The sequence below is a fragment of the Antedon mediterranea genome, chromosome 4, assembly GCF_964355755.1.
Source record: "Antedon mediterranea chromosome 4, ecAntMedi1.1, whole genome shotgun sequence".
Classification (NCBI taxonomy): Eukaryota; Metazoa; Echinodermata; class Crinoidea; order Comatulida; family Antedonidae; genus Antedon; species Antedon mediterranea.
The window spans coordinates 33,095,548-33,113,470 of record NC_092673.1 but is presented as its reverse complement, the minus strand read 5'-3'; the positions used below and the strand labels follow the sequence as shown (position 1 = coordinate 33,113,470).

The 17,923-nt window shown below is 30.8% G+C and overlaps 1 protein-coding gene across 3 annotated transcripts in view; it reads right to left on the bottom strand.

Moving 5' to 3' along the window:
• Positions 1-581: 581 nt before the first annotated feature.
• Positions 582-17,923, bottom strand: part of LOC140047350 (transmembrane protein 268-like) — a 33,620-nt gene continuing 16,278 nt past the window's right edge. For all 3 annotated transcript variants that reach the window (XM_072092305.1, XM_072092303.1, XM_072092304.1), the window contains 7 exons: positions 12,136-12,245; positions 11,508-11,777; positions 9,262-9,372; positions 7,286-7,321; positions 5,037-5,093; positions 4,769-4,903; positions 582-3,729 (listed from right to left, as the gene is read on the bottom strand). In XM_072092305.1, the coding sequence (XP_071948406.1) occupies positions 3,574-3,729; positions 4,769-4,903; positions 5,037-5,093; positions 7,286-7,321; positions 9,262-9,372; positions 11,508-11,777; positions 12,136-12,245 (875 nt within the window). In that variant the 3' untranslated portion in view covers positions 582-3,573. The remainder of the gene's footprint in view (positions 3,730-4,768; positions 4,904-5,036; positions 5,094-7,285; positions 7,322-9,261; positions 9,373-11,507; positions 11,778-12,135; positions 12,246-17,923) is intronic.

Genomic DNA, 17,923 nt, shown 5'->3' with positions numbered 1-17,923 from the left:
TCTTCTTTATTATAATGGTTGCTGGTTCCGAGACAAACGCATTTTTGTCATTTTTAAATTGAATATACTGCCCTTTTTTCATACAGAGAAAAACTGTATAGGCCTATGGAAATAAAGTGGGCCGAACCCACGTAAGACAAACAAATCGTATATTTATACCAGGAGAAATAATTCGCTCTTCCCCCCGATTTATATAAACTTTTGAAAACACAAGCGAACTCGTCACAAGTTTATAGTTTTTATTCTTCGTATATTTATACTTTTTGTTCTTTACGCCCTTTATGCCGTTATCATTAAACTCGGATACATCTTAGATCTGAGTTTTCTAGACACCTGTTATCAAAATAAATGTTCAATAATCAAAAAGGTCCTAGTAAAACCTACTCTTATACTAAAACGTTTACTTTTTATCTATTTTTGTTGCAGACTTCGAATTTGCAAACTTTTTGCTAGTGTATAGACAGCGTAGGATTAACGATCGCCGATGGAAATTGGATCCAATATTATCCTCAATAACTCGATTAGTCGATCAACCCAATAAATAAAACACATAAATACAAACAATCAATAATAGTAGCCCCGTACGTTTTATTAAACACGTTCAAAAAGAAACAAAACATTTTCAAGAATGTATATCATTAAAAATGCAAGTAATAATTCATCTATATAATATTATCTTGACACGTGTGATCTACATTGTAATTTTTTAAAATATACACAAGAAAAATATACCGTTTATATTGCGTTGTTATTAAAACATTTTTTTACCATTTCATAATTTCTATGACGTCAAGATGTACGAGTTGTGATGATGAGAAGATATTCCGGAGTTTACAAACCTACCAAAGTATTAAATAATATTATTAATGTATTGAATACACATTACAACAAATGTCTAAATATATAACAGTATAGCTATATTTTAAATATCGTGTTTCTGTTATGAGAGTATTTTCCTTGGATGAGAATATCCCCGGACACAATGCACTGATAAATAATTTAAAACAAATGACAGACATTTTAATGTTAAATATAAAAGTTTGATTTGTTAAAAATATCGTCTGCATAAACATTTGAAATTGATACAGTTAGACCTACAGTTATTAAGTGACCAGTGCAACAGCATAGAGATCACCTGTAGCATTTGTTTCTGTTAATAATTGTAGCACTGGTTTTATGTAGGGCAGTATTGATATTTTTACTGCAACGTGTTTTTTAAGTTAAACGATATTGTATTAAAGCATAGTTGTTTTAATAGTTGCAGTACATTATTGCATTTGTAGCATGTTTGTGTGACACTGTGACATGACATTTGCTTCCAACATCTGTATTGCTACAGATCTGTGGCATGATACATTATAGCATCGTATTGTAGCATGTTCTTGTACGTGTAGCAGACATTGACATGACATTTTCCCCACACCTGCATTCTATTACATTAATGTAGAATTGTGTAGCAGATAGTTGTAGCATTTATCCTTAAAACTAATATTTGTAGCGTACATATGTAGAATTGTGTATTTATTTTTATGCTAGACCTATGTACCTTTAGTACTATACTTGTAGCATTTAGTAGTTGTGGCATCTCTTATTGTAGCATACATCAATATATGTAGCAGGTCTAGAGCCTACTTCATTGTAGCTCAAAACATAGAGGATTTTTCCAAGATCTGAAGTATTGCCAGAAAAAAAATGTAGCGTAAAAATTTTAAACATTGGATAACTTTACAAATACAAAATTATAATAGATAAAAGAGGTAAATAAATGAACAGGAACATTAAGAATAAGGCAACATGGGGGATATAGCATAAATAAAGTAGAAAAAAGGGTTTACAAACAAGTTTGGGTAAAAATATTGTAATAAAAATATAATATAAAAAAATATAGAAAAGAAAAACTAATGATTCGACAACTTTTAAGATGGAAAAAGATTATTGCTTCAATCTAGGCCTAGTTATCTAATAAATACTTTTAAGCATTTTAAACAATAAAATTCAGTACAGTTTTACAAAATATACATAATTAACCGTACTGTAACAATAATTTAATTCCTATACACTATGAAACGTGGTTCTTATAAAAGCAATGGAAATATTTTAACACCAAAACTAGATAAAAAAATGTAAGCTAAAAATAATGTGATAAGTCAATCTATAGTATGCCCATATTTAGCATTAAATGACTATATATGGATTTGTCACATTGACATTCTGTGTAACGTAAAACCCATTTTGAAAACATAACTTGTGCCATTAATTAATAAGTATATCTACACGTGAAAGACTTGTTGGATAAAGTATTGTTTTTTTTCCATAGTTGGATGTACAAAACTTATTTACATATGCAAATTTGTTTTAAAAATAAGAGGAGTTATGTGGGAAATATGGTTAACAGTGGAGAAGAAAGGATCAAAGAAAATTAAGTAGTTTAGATCGGTTTAGATGGATGGACATTTATGAAATGATAAATCAAAGAGAGATTGGAATTTAGAAGTTGAATGTAGAGCATAATGTTCAAATAAGATGACATGTGGAGAGATGGGGAAAAGATAAAATAAGCAGAATCTAATTTGAAGAATATTATGAGAAAAATACAAAATGAGGACTTGTTACATTAAAACTTTTTTGTAAAAGAGAAAACAAAATAATTTACTTTACTATGTTTAAATGTCTTTACTTGTATCAAAGGAATATATAACCAATTTCCTAATCAGCAATTGTAAAATAATTTTTCTAATTGTAAATATTACATTCTTTTACAAAGAGAATATATCTAATTTACAATTATTCTGAATTTATTTTATTTCAGTATTATATATGTCACCATTCAAAAACCTATGTTACATCTTTCATAAAATAATCTCTTATTTACAAGTCCGAGAAATTCAATTTTATTGTTATTGCTATTTTTTTCTTATTGTGTAAATTTTAAGTTTAAAACTTTTGTAAAGAGCAAAACTACCTTCGCACGGATTCCGTTTAACGCAATAATAGAAGATGGCATGTTTTGTTCAAATGGAAATCATATGACACTGTCTTCCGTTCCATGAAACCGAACAAGTGCAAATTAGTTTTAGAAATTATATTGATATTTTTATCGATTTTTTGCTGATAAAATATCAATATTGGTATGAATTGTAACAATAGAAGACTTATTTAAATAGCTGTGGCTGAACATGTAGCAGCATTTTTTTATACTGCATTTCTCAGGCCGTCAGAGTTCATATTATAGAGGGAGCCATCTTCTTCTTGAATTTGCGCATGTGTACTAATTAAATGTTATGAATGGTCGACCGCTAACATCTACAAGCTCCATCAACTCATTCATTAACCCACACAGTTACAAAACTGTTGGTTTGTTCCGAGTTAAATTCATCTCAGATGTAGAACCCCAAGTGATATTGAGAGTGTAAAAAATGGAATTGCCTAAAAAGTTTTCCAGAACAGGTAGTAGCAACCAATTTCTGATTTCGCATCACGGTTCTGGATATGATGAAATTTTGGATGAAAATAACTTATTTCACGAGTTCATTATCTGTGTCAGTGGAATTAAAATATATAATAGGCTCTTCTTCAAATGTTTTTGTTGTATATGACTCGTGCCACAAACTGACAAAGACACATTCCTTTCTTGCAATGTAATGTTCTTTGTCCTTTTGGTAATTTTCCTTTAATGAGTAACTTAGTGTAAACAGCACTGTGTTGTAATAATATTAGTTCAACTTCTTCCTGTAGAGAAAAAAAAAAGACAAATTAATATTATAACAAAATTCATATTCAATGAACTGGCACACAAGATACATGAGTTTGTGACCTGCCTTAAAGCCTATTTTCCATTACTAGGCGAATTTGTTTGCGCGAATCAAAAGTCTCAGCTTATACGCATGAATAGAGAGGAAGATGGAAGCATGAATACACATGCGTATAAGCCTAGTGGAAAATCGGCTTTAAGCAAGCCGCGAAATTTGTATTTCTCAGTCTCAGACAGAAATCATGAATTATGAGATTAAATATTATCTGTTAAAAATAGCTAACCTACTTCCTAAATATATTTGAAGATTATTTTGTAGTTTTAATCAAGCTAATCACATCCGTAGAAAAAAAAACTGGAAAAAAAACATGTTTTCGCTTATAAAATGACAAAATAAATGGTTAATTTCGACAGCAAATTTGACTATTTTTTGCTTTAATTTACAGTTTTGTTTAGGTCAAAGTGGATGACAAAATGACGTATTAAAAAAAATAATAATCAAGAATTATTTTTTCTGGGGGACAATACATCTTTAATAGAGTACTAGAAATCTCATGATAATACTTTGTGATCTTATGTCTCACACTAAAGGTGCAATTTCTTCAGATTATTTTTTTATCCCGAGTACATATAAAGACAAAAATGTGCAGACCATGCATATTGTATGATGCACATCACCATGCTGAGAAAAACTCCTGCTACACTGTGCCCTTTTTTTACTATGTTATGTTTTAAATAGCACCCTCTGGATGTATCTGAGAAAATTATAGTCTCTTTATTTCATTTTATACTATTTGGGACCTTTGTTTGGCAGGTTTTTTTCTCTCTCTCAAGACATTTGGTCTGATTGAATAAAGATATGTATACTGAATTGATTTTCCATCATAGGTCACATACTAAAACCAGGAAGTCCAAATTTCACAATTATCAAAGCAATGACGCATTAATTACATCATAATTACAATAAGTACAAATAAGAAAATAAGTAAATAAACCAAATCATATTTCTACACTGACCTCAAAGTTCCGTGGCTCTGTGTCTGCCGTCAACATCGCCCTGCGTGGGTCAAGGGTTAAACGAGTTGTATCTTCACTTTCTGTGGGATTTTCCATTATTCTACTGCCATTTAGATCGATACCAACAGTTACATCCTAAGTAAATAAAATAATAAGAATATTAAGCATTTCTATAACTATTTTAAGTGTTTGGACGTGTTAAAAAACATTTTCCATTCTTTGTTATCATGAGAAAGTGTCCCCTAGGGGTGTCACATAAAATGTTTACCTGGTTGTATTCTCGTTGGTTTGACTTCAACTCATTAAGAAATCGTTTAAAATGTTCCTGTAAATAAAACATTATCATTATTAAATTAAATAATTTTTCAATTATTGACCAAGGGAATTGGAGCTTTATTGAACATTATTTTACTAATGAGTGTTGTGATAGCACACTGTGACTACACCAAACTGATCATGTATATCACAATGACTACAGTAAATGAGCATATATGTGTCAGAGAATAATTTTTTTGTGAGGGCGTGTGGTGCAGTGTGTTGGACGTTGGATTACGGATCGTAAGATCGTGGTTCGAATCCAACTTTCGCCACATTGCTTGTATATCCTTAGGCAAGACATTTTACTTACATTTGCCTCTCTCCACCTAGGTGTATAAAATGGGCACCGGTAAGATCAAGACACAAATTTGCGCTGATTACTAGCTGCATTATGGGAGTATGTTTCCATACAGTACGTGTTTGATAAACAAAAATGGCACTGAGAGCTTGCTTATATGCGCTATATCAACTATTATTTTTCATCAGTGTAGCATAGCAAACAGACAAAACTACCTTCTGCTTAGATGTTTATTATCCTATATTTTTGTTATTAGAAGTTCACACCACTATATCAATTTAAGGATTGGAATATTTGCATGAATCAGGTTTTTAACCAATAAGAATTGATAGCATATGCAGATTTGAATTCCTTTGGCGCCGAATAGATTAAAAGCTCATGACAAACCGTCTTTGACAAAACCGCTTTTCATGATTAATGTTGTTTAAATTACATTTTTATAGGCCACCAACATATCCTCAGGAAAAATTGAAAACGTAACCCATGCCCTTCAAAAAATGGAATCTATTACGGAAATATCAAATCCATATTTGTATATTTCCTAATACTAATCATTATTGATTTTATAATTATCATAATACACCTTTAAGGCATTTATAACAACAACACAAATGTATACATTTATCATTGGACTTTGAAGATACATTTTTCTCCCCTTTTTTTTTCTACGGAAGTGATTAACTTGATTAAAACTACAAAATAACCAGTATTCAAAGTCGGATTTAATCAATCTTCATTTTTCATGTTTTTGGGGGAACAATACATCTTTAATTGAAAATGTGTAATAACTTCATTTTTAATTAATATTGATTAGGTTACCCACCATCTAATTTCATTTTTAATTAATCTATAATTATCAAGTCCACCCCTGAGTGACAATCATATTGATACAATATATTGTAATTTACATGTTTACTTATTTTTATGTAAATTCATTGAAAATCACCATAACGTGTTATACCAAATTACACTCTAACCAGCATTTTTTCAAAATACTGGTACTCTTTAATCCAAATATGAATTTATTTTATTTGTTTTCCTTTATATTTTATTCATATACTACCAGCAGTTGTCATTACAGTTTCATTGACATGTTTTATAATTATCCTATCTTGTTCATTGCTGATGTGCAGTTCCCACTGATAGTACTAATTTGTTGAGGTGCTGACCATCTTTCAATTCTATTTAATCCTTGTAAAATAGTACTTTTAATTTCTTTACTGGATATTATATTAGTGTTTAGAAATTAGTTTTTCTTTCGTTATATATTTTTCTTCATTTTCAAACGGTTCTGTATTTATTTCAGGTTTGGTTTTGTAACGCAATTATTGGGGCAGTTTGCGGCACCCCTGTTGATGTGATGGCGTCGAAGCAGACTCCGTCAGAGGATGCAGGACTCAAGAAGCCTGGTCAAATAATCATATATTTCAAATTAGTGTAATGTATCAAATAAAAATGCCAATGCTTTTTTGATACAGATGATACTAAAATGAATTGTCCTTCTATTCTGTTCTGAAAAAAGCTTTGTCGTATATAATAATTATTATTTTTCTTCTGAATTTGTTCATTTTTATATTTAAGAATTAGGACAAGGCTAAAGTGGTTTTTTTTGTAGTTTGTAATAATGTGTGAAAGATTATTAAACATAATTGATAACAATATGCAAAAATACTTTTCATTTTTGTGGTTTTTATTCTAGTTAATGTACCATATAGAAATATATAATTATATCTCCATGTAGAAATTTTGAATGTGATATCTTTACGAACGATTTTTTGATTATCTGTACAATCTATGGTTTCTCTTAAGACTTTATTGAAAACCAAAATTACAGTACATATAACTTGCCAAAATGTAAAAATAATGTACTACAGTCAGTATGTAGTGGAAATGGTTCTTACCTTACAGTCATCAAGATTATAATATATAAAATGCAGCTAATGATAAGAAGATTGAAGGAAAACATCAAAACATAATTTAATAATAATTTATCATTTCAATATATACTATGGAAAAAAAACCAATAAGGTCTCAAGTACCTCAAAATTTAAAATATTTGCAACGATTTCTTAATATAAAGAGGAAGATTGTTCCATGCTTTAATAGCGTTAAAATGGACCTGAAATGGATTTTCGATTTTTTTCATTTTAGAATGATGTTTTGGGGGCTATTAGGTGTTGCTAGAATGTATATTGTTACAAAATATAAATTGGCCCTTTTGGGGAAATCCCCATTTGAAAATCAAAAAAATTCGCGGGTGACGTCACTTTGCGAATATATTCCTATCCCTCCAATGGACAATTTGCAGTTTTTTGGCTATAACTTTTGAAATATATGGAGTATTTTCTAAAAAATGCTTGTGCATTTGCAGAAACGTATTTAGAATTTTTTTAGATAAAATTATTACCGTATAAACGGTTATTCATCGAGTAAATGACGATTTAAAATCTTAAAATCAACGATTTTTTTCTGGCAATACCGAAGTTGGCTTGGCAACGTTGTCCGGGATACAGCTCCGTGCGCAATGATGCGTATCCATATTTTCCGTTCGTGTATTTTGTATATCGTTCATAATTTATACTGCTAAAATTTGTTAGTTTCTTTAGTTTTTAGTTTAGCAGAATTAAATTAATAATATGAGATGATAATTTATTTGTCACGAATCAGGCAGTTCGAAAACGAATTTTATTCATATTTTACTTTGGCTTGACAATGAGCGCAGCAAGTTGTTGATATCGCTTTGGTCCTTGGATGCACATGAAACGGAGCCTCGCCGCATGATGTGGGTGGTGGATCGACTCCGCGTGCTGGATTGGGGGCCTAGGCCTAGTAAAGGTTTGGGAGGTAGGCCTTCTAAATTCGGGTTTTAGAACAAACGAAGTACATTTTAGGGACCTATATTTCAACAACATTAGATATTGAATAAATTAGTATTAGTGTCAACGCTTCGCGTATCTTTCCAGGCCGTCGATCATTCACTGACTATCGGGCGGCATACACGCTCTCGATATCATCGTGTGTATATGTGACGTCGTGAATATAGAGGCTTCCGACGGCCGTTGAAATAGAATATTGCAATGGCGTGAGTAATTTTCGCTAATTTACCATGGTATCTTAAAATTTCGTTTTTACTCAAAATACTATACATTTTGTTTTTATTTGTATGGGTTTGTGTTAATTTGATACATTTAAATAACATGTGTGAATTTCTTGAAAATCGAAATTCCATTTCAGGTCCATTTTAAAATAAAATATTTTGCCAGCACATCCTTTAATTATTGGGATACGGAAGTTACACATAGTGCTACTTCTGGTCACCCTCTCATGAAAATCCCTGATAAGTGTAAAATGCTCATTTAGGTACAATAGAGCATCCAACAAAGTGTCTCTTTAAAGATGTATTGTCCCCTGAAAAATTTTTGTTTGTTTTTTGTTTGTTGAATATGCCATTTTAATGTCACATAATAGTTATTGACTTCGAAAAGTAGAAACATTATTTTTTTCCGTTTTTTTTCCACGGGACGGAAGTGATTCACTTTATTAAAACTACAAAATAACCTATTCAAAGTCTGATTTAATTAATCTTCATTTTTCATCTTTTTGGACAATACATCTTCAATACGACATAAACATATTTATTTATTATTTGTTTTTTTTTTTGCGAGTAACTCACCAATTACAAGATGGATAAACTATTTAATAATTCATATTTCTATTATTTAATATTTAAATATTATATTTATTTTTACATATTTCTTTTCGTTCATTTTTTAGGAAAGTGTCCCCGGAATAGGGGTGTCCCGAATCTTTATAACTCGGTAGTTTAGTGTAGTATCACAAAATAAAGATGCTATAATTATATTGTTATAAAGGATACAACAGCTCTGTTCCAGCAACCAATCAGATTGTCTGACATAGCAATCAAGACATTGTGTTTTGTAAAATATCCATTAGCCTTTGCGATTGGTTTTTCCATTTGTGTTGTTAACTATAAGAAATAAACAAACTAGTATTTAAAAACAATTTATTATAAAATAATATTTTAATGTATCATTACAAGTTACGAATCTGGTTGATTTCTACAGTCATATCAGGTCCATAGCCCCCAGTATAGTTGGTAAGGTTTCAACCTGATCACATTTTCACAGAGGGCTTTGACAACCTAGTGGCTTGAACAGAGATTATGTTCCCTTTTTTTGTGAAAACCAGATCACTTTATTTCCAGTGGCTACATCACTGCATATACTGAAAGCTATTGTAGATTCATATGTGCCTAAGATTATAAATTAGTATCGAGTGTGTCTCTGATTAGGAATATAGGAATATTAAATTTTAATACAATGGCCACTAACTATGTGGTAGTTAGAATGAGGGAGATTCATCAAATCAAAATAATGTACTGTACAGTATTTATTACCCGTATATCCTCTGGTATAATCAACTTTAGGGGGTGGGACTATACCCGGGGAAACCCTGGGACTATACCCGGGAAACCCTGGTATTGCATTTCCTGTAAAAACTCATCTGAACTGGCTAGAGAGAGGCTTCCATCCAGACTAAAAGTCAATACTTGGACTATACCCAGGGACATGCCTGTCATCTGAACTGGCTAGAGAGAGGCTTCCATCCAGACTAAAAGTCAATACTTGGACTATACCCAGGGACATGCCTGTCATATGAACTGGCTAGAGAGAGGCTTCCATCCAGACTAAAAGTCAATACTTGGACTATACCCAGGGACATGCCTGTCATCTGAACTGGCTAGAGAGAGGCTTCCATCCAGACTAAAAGTCAATACTTGGACTATACCCAGGGACATGCCTGTCATATGAACTGGCTAGAGAGAGGCTTCCATCCAGACTAAAAGTCAATACTTGGACTATACCCAGGGACATGCCTGTCATTCTGAACTGGCTATGAGAGAGGCTTCCATCCAGACTAAAAGTCAATACTTGGACTATACCCAGGGATATGCCTGTCATCTGAACTGGCTATGAGAGAGGCTTCCATCCAGACTAAAAGTCAATACTTGGACTATACCCAGGGATATGCCTGTCATCTGAACTGGCTAGAGAGAGGCTTCCATCCAGACTAAAAGTCAATACTTGGACTATACCCAGGGACATGCCTGTCATCTGAACTGGCTAGAGAGAGGCTTCCATCCAGACTAAAAGTCAATACTTGGACTATACCCAGGGATATGCCTGTCATCTGAACTGGCTAGAGAGAGGCTTCCATCCAGACTAAAAGTCAATACTTGGACTATACCCAGGGATATGCCTGTTTTTGAAAATATAATCAATAAAGTAGGGGGTGGGATTAAACCCAAAACAGTAATTTTAAAAGTTACTGCACGAGAACAAATCTTGACATGTGACAGAAAAGGAATTCTGGGATTGGTAACTAAAGGATGTTACCAATATATAATTTCACAGGCTTAGCTTTGTCGTTGCCGACGAACACATGATAATTTAAAAAATGATGAATGTATGACATGAAAGTCATTAGGTAATATGTAATTAATTACTGTGTCGCAATTCAAGATCTATATTGTGGTTGTATTGATATGCATAATTAAGCCATTCTGATGATAAAATCTAATTATTAATTAACCTTAATCAAACATACATAATGCTTAATGAAATTCCCTTCGGTAATAAATGATAATTACATTTGAATTACTGATTAAGTATAAAGATAACAACAACAAAGATGTTTGAATACAAATATCTCTAAATATAGCTATAGCTCTATAAATGAGTTGGTGGGAGAGAAGGCCGGAGGCAAGGGGAGAAATCAGAATGGCATTGTTTTTGTTGAACTTCAAGGTGTCCATATAGCCTATAGTAATTTTCACAGTGCCCATTTATTTTTAGAGGCATATTACTATGTTATTGTGTATATGGGTAAAACAGGTAAACTGTTACAATACCAGCTTACTTTTACAGAAATACTCTAGTTTATCAGGTAGCAAGCCTATATTGTGATTGAGCTGCTTTTTTAGCTTTTCACTATATGCACGTTGAAACAACAAAACTCTGAATACCCCGCTGAATACAATGCTAAATCAACAATTATATTATTAAATATTGAAATGAAATGATGTCTTTAAAATTCACTCACTTTAATTTTCTCGTAATGCGCAATCAGACTTAATAAACCAATTATGACAAGACAGAGTACGATAGCGACGACGGTTGACACACCAATATGTAACGGTCCATTGCTCTCACCAAACCCGCTAAGGTTACCAATGATACCGACAATGACAAGACTGCAGAGGACTAAAGTCATTAGTAAACCGAATGGTTGGTTATACCAGAGTGTGTAGCATTTCATTTTGGGGTCATCAATCATCAATGACACAGCTGCTGTGTAATCTCTTTGTGGAATCTGTAAAATAAATTATTATTTTTATAATGAGAACATAAAGGAAAGTTAATGTTATTAACTGTCCTCAATTTAAATTGAGGAAATGTAGGCTCAACACGGCCACAGTACTTAACATATCATTGATACATCAAGTACAGAGGTCCTGACAAAATAAAATATCGGGAGATTTTACAAAAGCGTGGCCAAACCATAGAGGGCAGTATGTCAAGTGGTTAAGGCGGAGGTGCTGCAATCCATTGTAACAAAAAAATTAGTCCAGTGTATTAAGCATATAGCTCATGTGCACTAAAAAACTAGTGTTGCGATATCCAAACAGATTGGGATTTTCCAAACAACAACAATATTGAAGAATACTTACGTTTACGCCTCTCCTCGCAATCTCGTCTGGACAATAAATCGTGTCAAACCTAGATCTGCAACCATTTGTTGTCGACCTAACATCACCAAGTTTAACGCCATTGTACAAAGCTAAATGAAATTAAAAAATACAGTATTAATATTATATCTTTTTTTATAATGTGAATTTTAAACATAGCATAATGAATATCACAATTTTATTCTAATGATGCAGGCATAAAATTGGGGAAAAAATTTTGAATAATTTATTTAAATTTATAAAGGTCATATAACATAGTCTTTCTGAGAAACATCAACCTAAATAATAATAATAGATTGGACACATAGATTTAATATATTACGTGATTGATATTTGATGGCCATTTTAAAGCCTACATAATACCATCAGAAAATTAAATACAAATTCATCTTGTCATGAGAGGATAAAAAAAAAGCCATACATTTCCCATTGATGCACATTGCTAAGCAACTAGCAACACAAGACAAATAATTTTAAAGCCATACAATTCTATTTAAAAGACGAGTATATATCAAAGACTGAAAAATGTGATAATCGGACACCAGTGCACACCAAATGAATGTTATAATTGTCCATATTTTTGGTATAAGTACCAATCTGCATAATGATAAAACCATTTTTCATATAATCGTAAAACATGAAATCAAATTTACTGTAATAGTCTGAAAATAGTGCTCAACCAATGATCATAAAATTTTTCCATAATTTATTATGAAATTATAAATTAAAACAGCAGCTTGGATAATTGCAGTACAATGTTTTTATAGTTTTGAAAATGTCATCCATCTTGCAATTTAATTACACTACAGCTGGTCGAGGTGGGCAGGAACCCGCACCCTTCTACCTTCCTTAAAATTTTTAATTTAAATTCACCCAACACGCCACTTAAAAAATTATTTGAATGTACCGTTTTATTTGTTACCCACACACCCTTAAAATGTTGCTTTCTTCTATTATTTCACACTCACCCTGTATTTCTACAATACATCCTTTTCTAAATTACCGAGTTTTTTACTTTTGGCGATCAAGCTATGTCACGTCAAGCAATGCGTCGTCAGTCATCGTCTTGGTCTAAAAACCATCAAAACTGTTTTCGAGGTGAGGAGCAAGAAGACAATATCTTTACATACGCACAATGAATTAACTTGACATAGTTTGTCATCGCAAAACGAAAGCTCTCTAGCTATTTATGAGGTAGACAAACAGCAGTCTCAACCAACTGCAAATGTTCATTCATATACTGTAGTCTCAGCAGATAAAGAAGAAACAAAAAAGTGTGTATTGCAATGTATACCCTTCTCTAATTATTATAATAGCATAGTGTAACAACTGTTTAATGTGTTTATAGATGTAATATATATTTATTGCTTTGTTTACAACTTTATAGATAGTTAACCTTGCAGTGTAAGTCATAGGCTTATGAGCATGTCTACACAACTCACCAGCATACAATTTGCAAAATTATATGCATAATATTTCAACATTATTTTGGTCATAATAGACTTTTAAAGTTTTCTGTACTGTATGTGTACTTGTTATAATTAATATAACCAGTGTGTTCTTGAAATAACGGTAAAAAAAAACAAATAAATTTCCGTCCGATGTTTTGAACTGGTTTGACATACTTTTTATTTGCAATGTTAAATATTAATGGTTGTTCTGGTTGAACATTAAGTAAAATGATTATTACAATTCTTTTAATATTTTTTTAAAAACCAGTTTTTACCTATACAGATTGTCTGTTCGTGTACACCATTGTTTATTCATACTTTTGTCTATTCATACTTTTGTTTATTCCTGCTTTTGTCTATTCCTATCATTGTCTAGTCTTACATTTGTCTATTCATACTATTGTCTAATAACACTTTTGTGTACTGAATGTTCAATAACCTTTTTATAAGTTTATCAGTATTCTTTCCTTATCCAACCTAATCCACCTTCTAATGAAGTGAGTTTAGCATAGCATTCTGGCTTTTATTATTTTGATTGTAGTCAGACAATTCACTTCTTACAGGGATCATCGTCTTTTCTCAACTAAAATGCTTTCGAATAAAGAAAATCTTGGGATATTCTCAAATATTATACTACAAACTACTAAATTCTCTTTGGCAAAAAGTGATGAAGAGAAGCCAAATGGCAAACAGAACTAATAGAGTATCAATATTACTGTACTGTAGCTGTCCTTTTTTCTAAATTTTAAAAAATCAATAATTATTTCTTTCTTTCTACAAACTACAGTCCAAATAATTCTTTGGTATAAACTGTTGTTATAGACAATATCAACACATAAATATAAAATGTAATGGTTTTGCATCACACACTGCATTGTGTAGTTATGGAAACACATCTAGCAAATGTGAACACTTTGACATTGTACATTTCATGTTAAATCCATCAGGATTCCCAAGATATTAATTCTAAAGTATGAAAACTCGTTTTAATAACATTAAATGTTTTTCCTATTAAATTATACGAGAGTCTAGGGAAGTCATTAGCCTTTCAATAAATGTTGAAAAATTTATGGAAAAAAAACATTTCAAATTTAAAAATGAAATATTTATGGACAATAGGGGAAACAATAACTGTTTAATTTAAAAACATGAATGGTTTAAGAAACGCTGTATCAGTTTAATTTAATAAATAGCAAAGGAATCTTGATTTCTCATTTAAAAACAAAACCATCTTGCAATTTTCTGGAGAATTCAAAGTAATTTGGAAGAGATATTGATGATAATAAAGACCAACCACCAGGGCTAAAAATATCCACTAGCAACCCTTTTTTTTTTTAACATACTGTACAACTTGCAAACCAAGCACCCCAACTTAACCCCAAGCAAGCAATGATGAAATTAATTATTTGAACTACAAGAATTAAAATGTCAGAAATCAGTAGAGATCAAGCCTAAAGTACCTAGATTGAATGTACTTATTTTAAAAAAAAATTAAAAATCAGCAAACATTAAAATTGTTTGGACATTTTCAACAGTTTATAGAAAAACTACTAGAAAACTGAGGCGGATCCAAGCAGGCCCGGGGCCTCCTAAATTTCGCAATTTTGAATGCAAAAGATAGGACATCAAATTAAGCTCAACCGGGCTTCATTTCATTATTTTTACGCCCTGCAACTGGCAAATTTCTAGTTTTGGTGAATTGAGCCCCAAACTATGAATACTCTTTTGGTAAATTATTTTGTATGGGTTATTCTGTATGTTTGCATTCTGGCATATTTAAATACTAAATTTATTTGAACAAGAAAATAAGTGAAATAGTGAGGTATACTTTATTTACTTGCAGACTACTATGAAAGTTATACAAACAAAATAAACGACCTTTAGGTCATGTTTACAAAACTGATTGACTTCTTTTAAAATACTATGTACATGAACTCATTGAATACTATACAGTAACATCTAAAGCTCTGTCTACACTATCAAACTAGTTTGACAAAAAAGTGTGATGTGCCCAAATGTTAATGTCCAAATATGGTAGTGATATATGACATCATAATGTCCATATTGTATTGTATATGGGCACATCACATTTTTTTGTCAAATATAGTTTGATAGTGTAGACAGAGCTTCAAAAGTATACAACACAGGCCATACACTCAACATTAATAATGAAAATTAATATTTCAAATTTAATAATTTTAATTAAAATACCACTATGATGATGTAGCAACATTAATATTCTGTAGCCACTCCTGATAATAATATCACGTCTCTATTTGTTGGATTAACCTCAGTAAAACATTAATATCAGTTGAAATGTACAGTATTCCGAAACACTCAATTGCGAACCACGCTCTTAAATATTCATTTGAAAGCTTTTAGTGTACACTCATATCTATAAATTATGAAATGTATTGTTAATAATAGATTTGGATAAATACAAAATAACTCTATAACACACTTTCATATTAAATAAGATAAAGTTATAACAAAATGAAAGATTTTATTATAGTTTTTTTATGGGTTTATCAGTAATTTTCCTTCCTTTAATAACATTATGTTAATGCCCAAATTTGGGTTATATATTTAATAGCAGTTTTTAAACATTAAAATATTGCCCCCCTAAAAAAACCCCCATTTTTTTACATATTATTTGTTGAATATGTCAATTTAATGGTCTAATAATAATTGGATCGGTGGAATTATTAACCTGAAAAAACTCGAAATAAAAGCAAAAAAAAATCGTCAACCCAAAGTCCTTTTTCGGGTTAAATTTAACAGTGTATATTTTCTAATCTAATATCTGTACCATTTTTTTTAATAAGGAGGTAAATAACTTTATTAATAAATAATATATTATAATTAAAAAATTACATATAAACTATAGATATTTATTTATACTTTTTATTGTTTATATTTGTATGGAATGTATTTGTTGGGTTTGAAATAAAATAAATTAAACCTAGAGTTACAAATTAATATTTGCCTACCAGCATATCAATCATTCTGAAGAGTTTGTATAATGTAACCCACTAAATTTAACTTGATTAAAAACCTTTACGGTAGTAATGAATGTGCAATTGGATCAAATATGGCATTTTCTATTAAATTTAAACTGCTTGTTATGGCAGTGATAACAATCCAAAATGCTGGAGATCTGTCTAATAGGAAACACAATAAATATTCTAAAAGATAACTGAACACCGAGATGTGACAGTCATTCTGATCTAAAGTCTCTGGTTACACTTGCTTCTACTTGAATTTCAAAATAATTTTGATTGGATTATTAGTTTGTTGCCTCTAGGATGGGACTATAGTAATTACCAAAGGACTTTGATCAATAAATGTTCATGTCACGCATCATTTGGCTAATAAATTCAATCCAGAGAATAACGTTGAATTATTAAAATCGCACAATGCAAAACAAAAATAATAATAAAGATCAAATTTAAAAAAAAACCTTTAATAAACTAATAAAAAAATGCCATAAAAAAATTATTAAATTTTAAAAATAAAAAACCCTGACTGGCGAGAGACTTTATAGAAATTATTTGTTCACAAGCTAATTTATCACTAATTTGGTTTCTGACATTAGAAAAAACAGTTTACTATTAATTAGTACTAGTATAAAAAAAACCCACACAGAATATTTAACATTGTAATGAATATTTATGTATGTTAATGGTTTTATTTTGTTGTGAATGGAAATAAAGAAACAAACAAAACAAAGATGAGATTTACATTAACAGTAATGTATGTTAACATAATATTCCATTTTCCAAATGAAATCAAATTTGTATGAAACAGTACTATTGGTTGAAATTAAGGGTACCAGCATATTAATGAAATTATGCAAACTGAACCGGTCTTCCCAAGATAATATGGATTGTGTTTGAGTAGAGTAATGCTGATATTGTGACATTACAATAATTATAGACAAAAAATATTAAACAGCATTGGTAATATAAATACATAACAGTATTATGAAAAGGTATATACAGTAGTATTGATAAATCATTTCAATGCATTGCATAGATGGAAAGCTTTGGGCACAAAAGTCAATGAGAACAGTGCATTATGATAGTACTTACTAACACAAGCTATTATTGTGAATATAGTACAATTACCATGGTGTTCTCAACAAAAGAAAAATACATTTCCTCAAAATTTAAATAATAAACCAAACATTCTTCCTATTCATTATACAGTTACTGTAGTTTTTATTAAAAACTAAATTCTTAATTTGAATGCCTACAGTATAACCTATTCCCAAATACTATCACTTCAGTACATACTGTACACCTGGTTTAAGGATATTA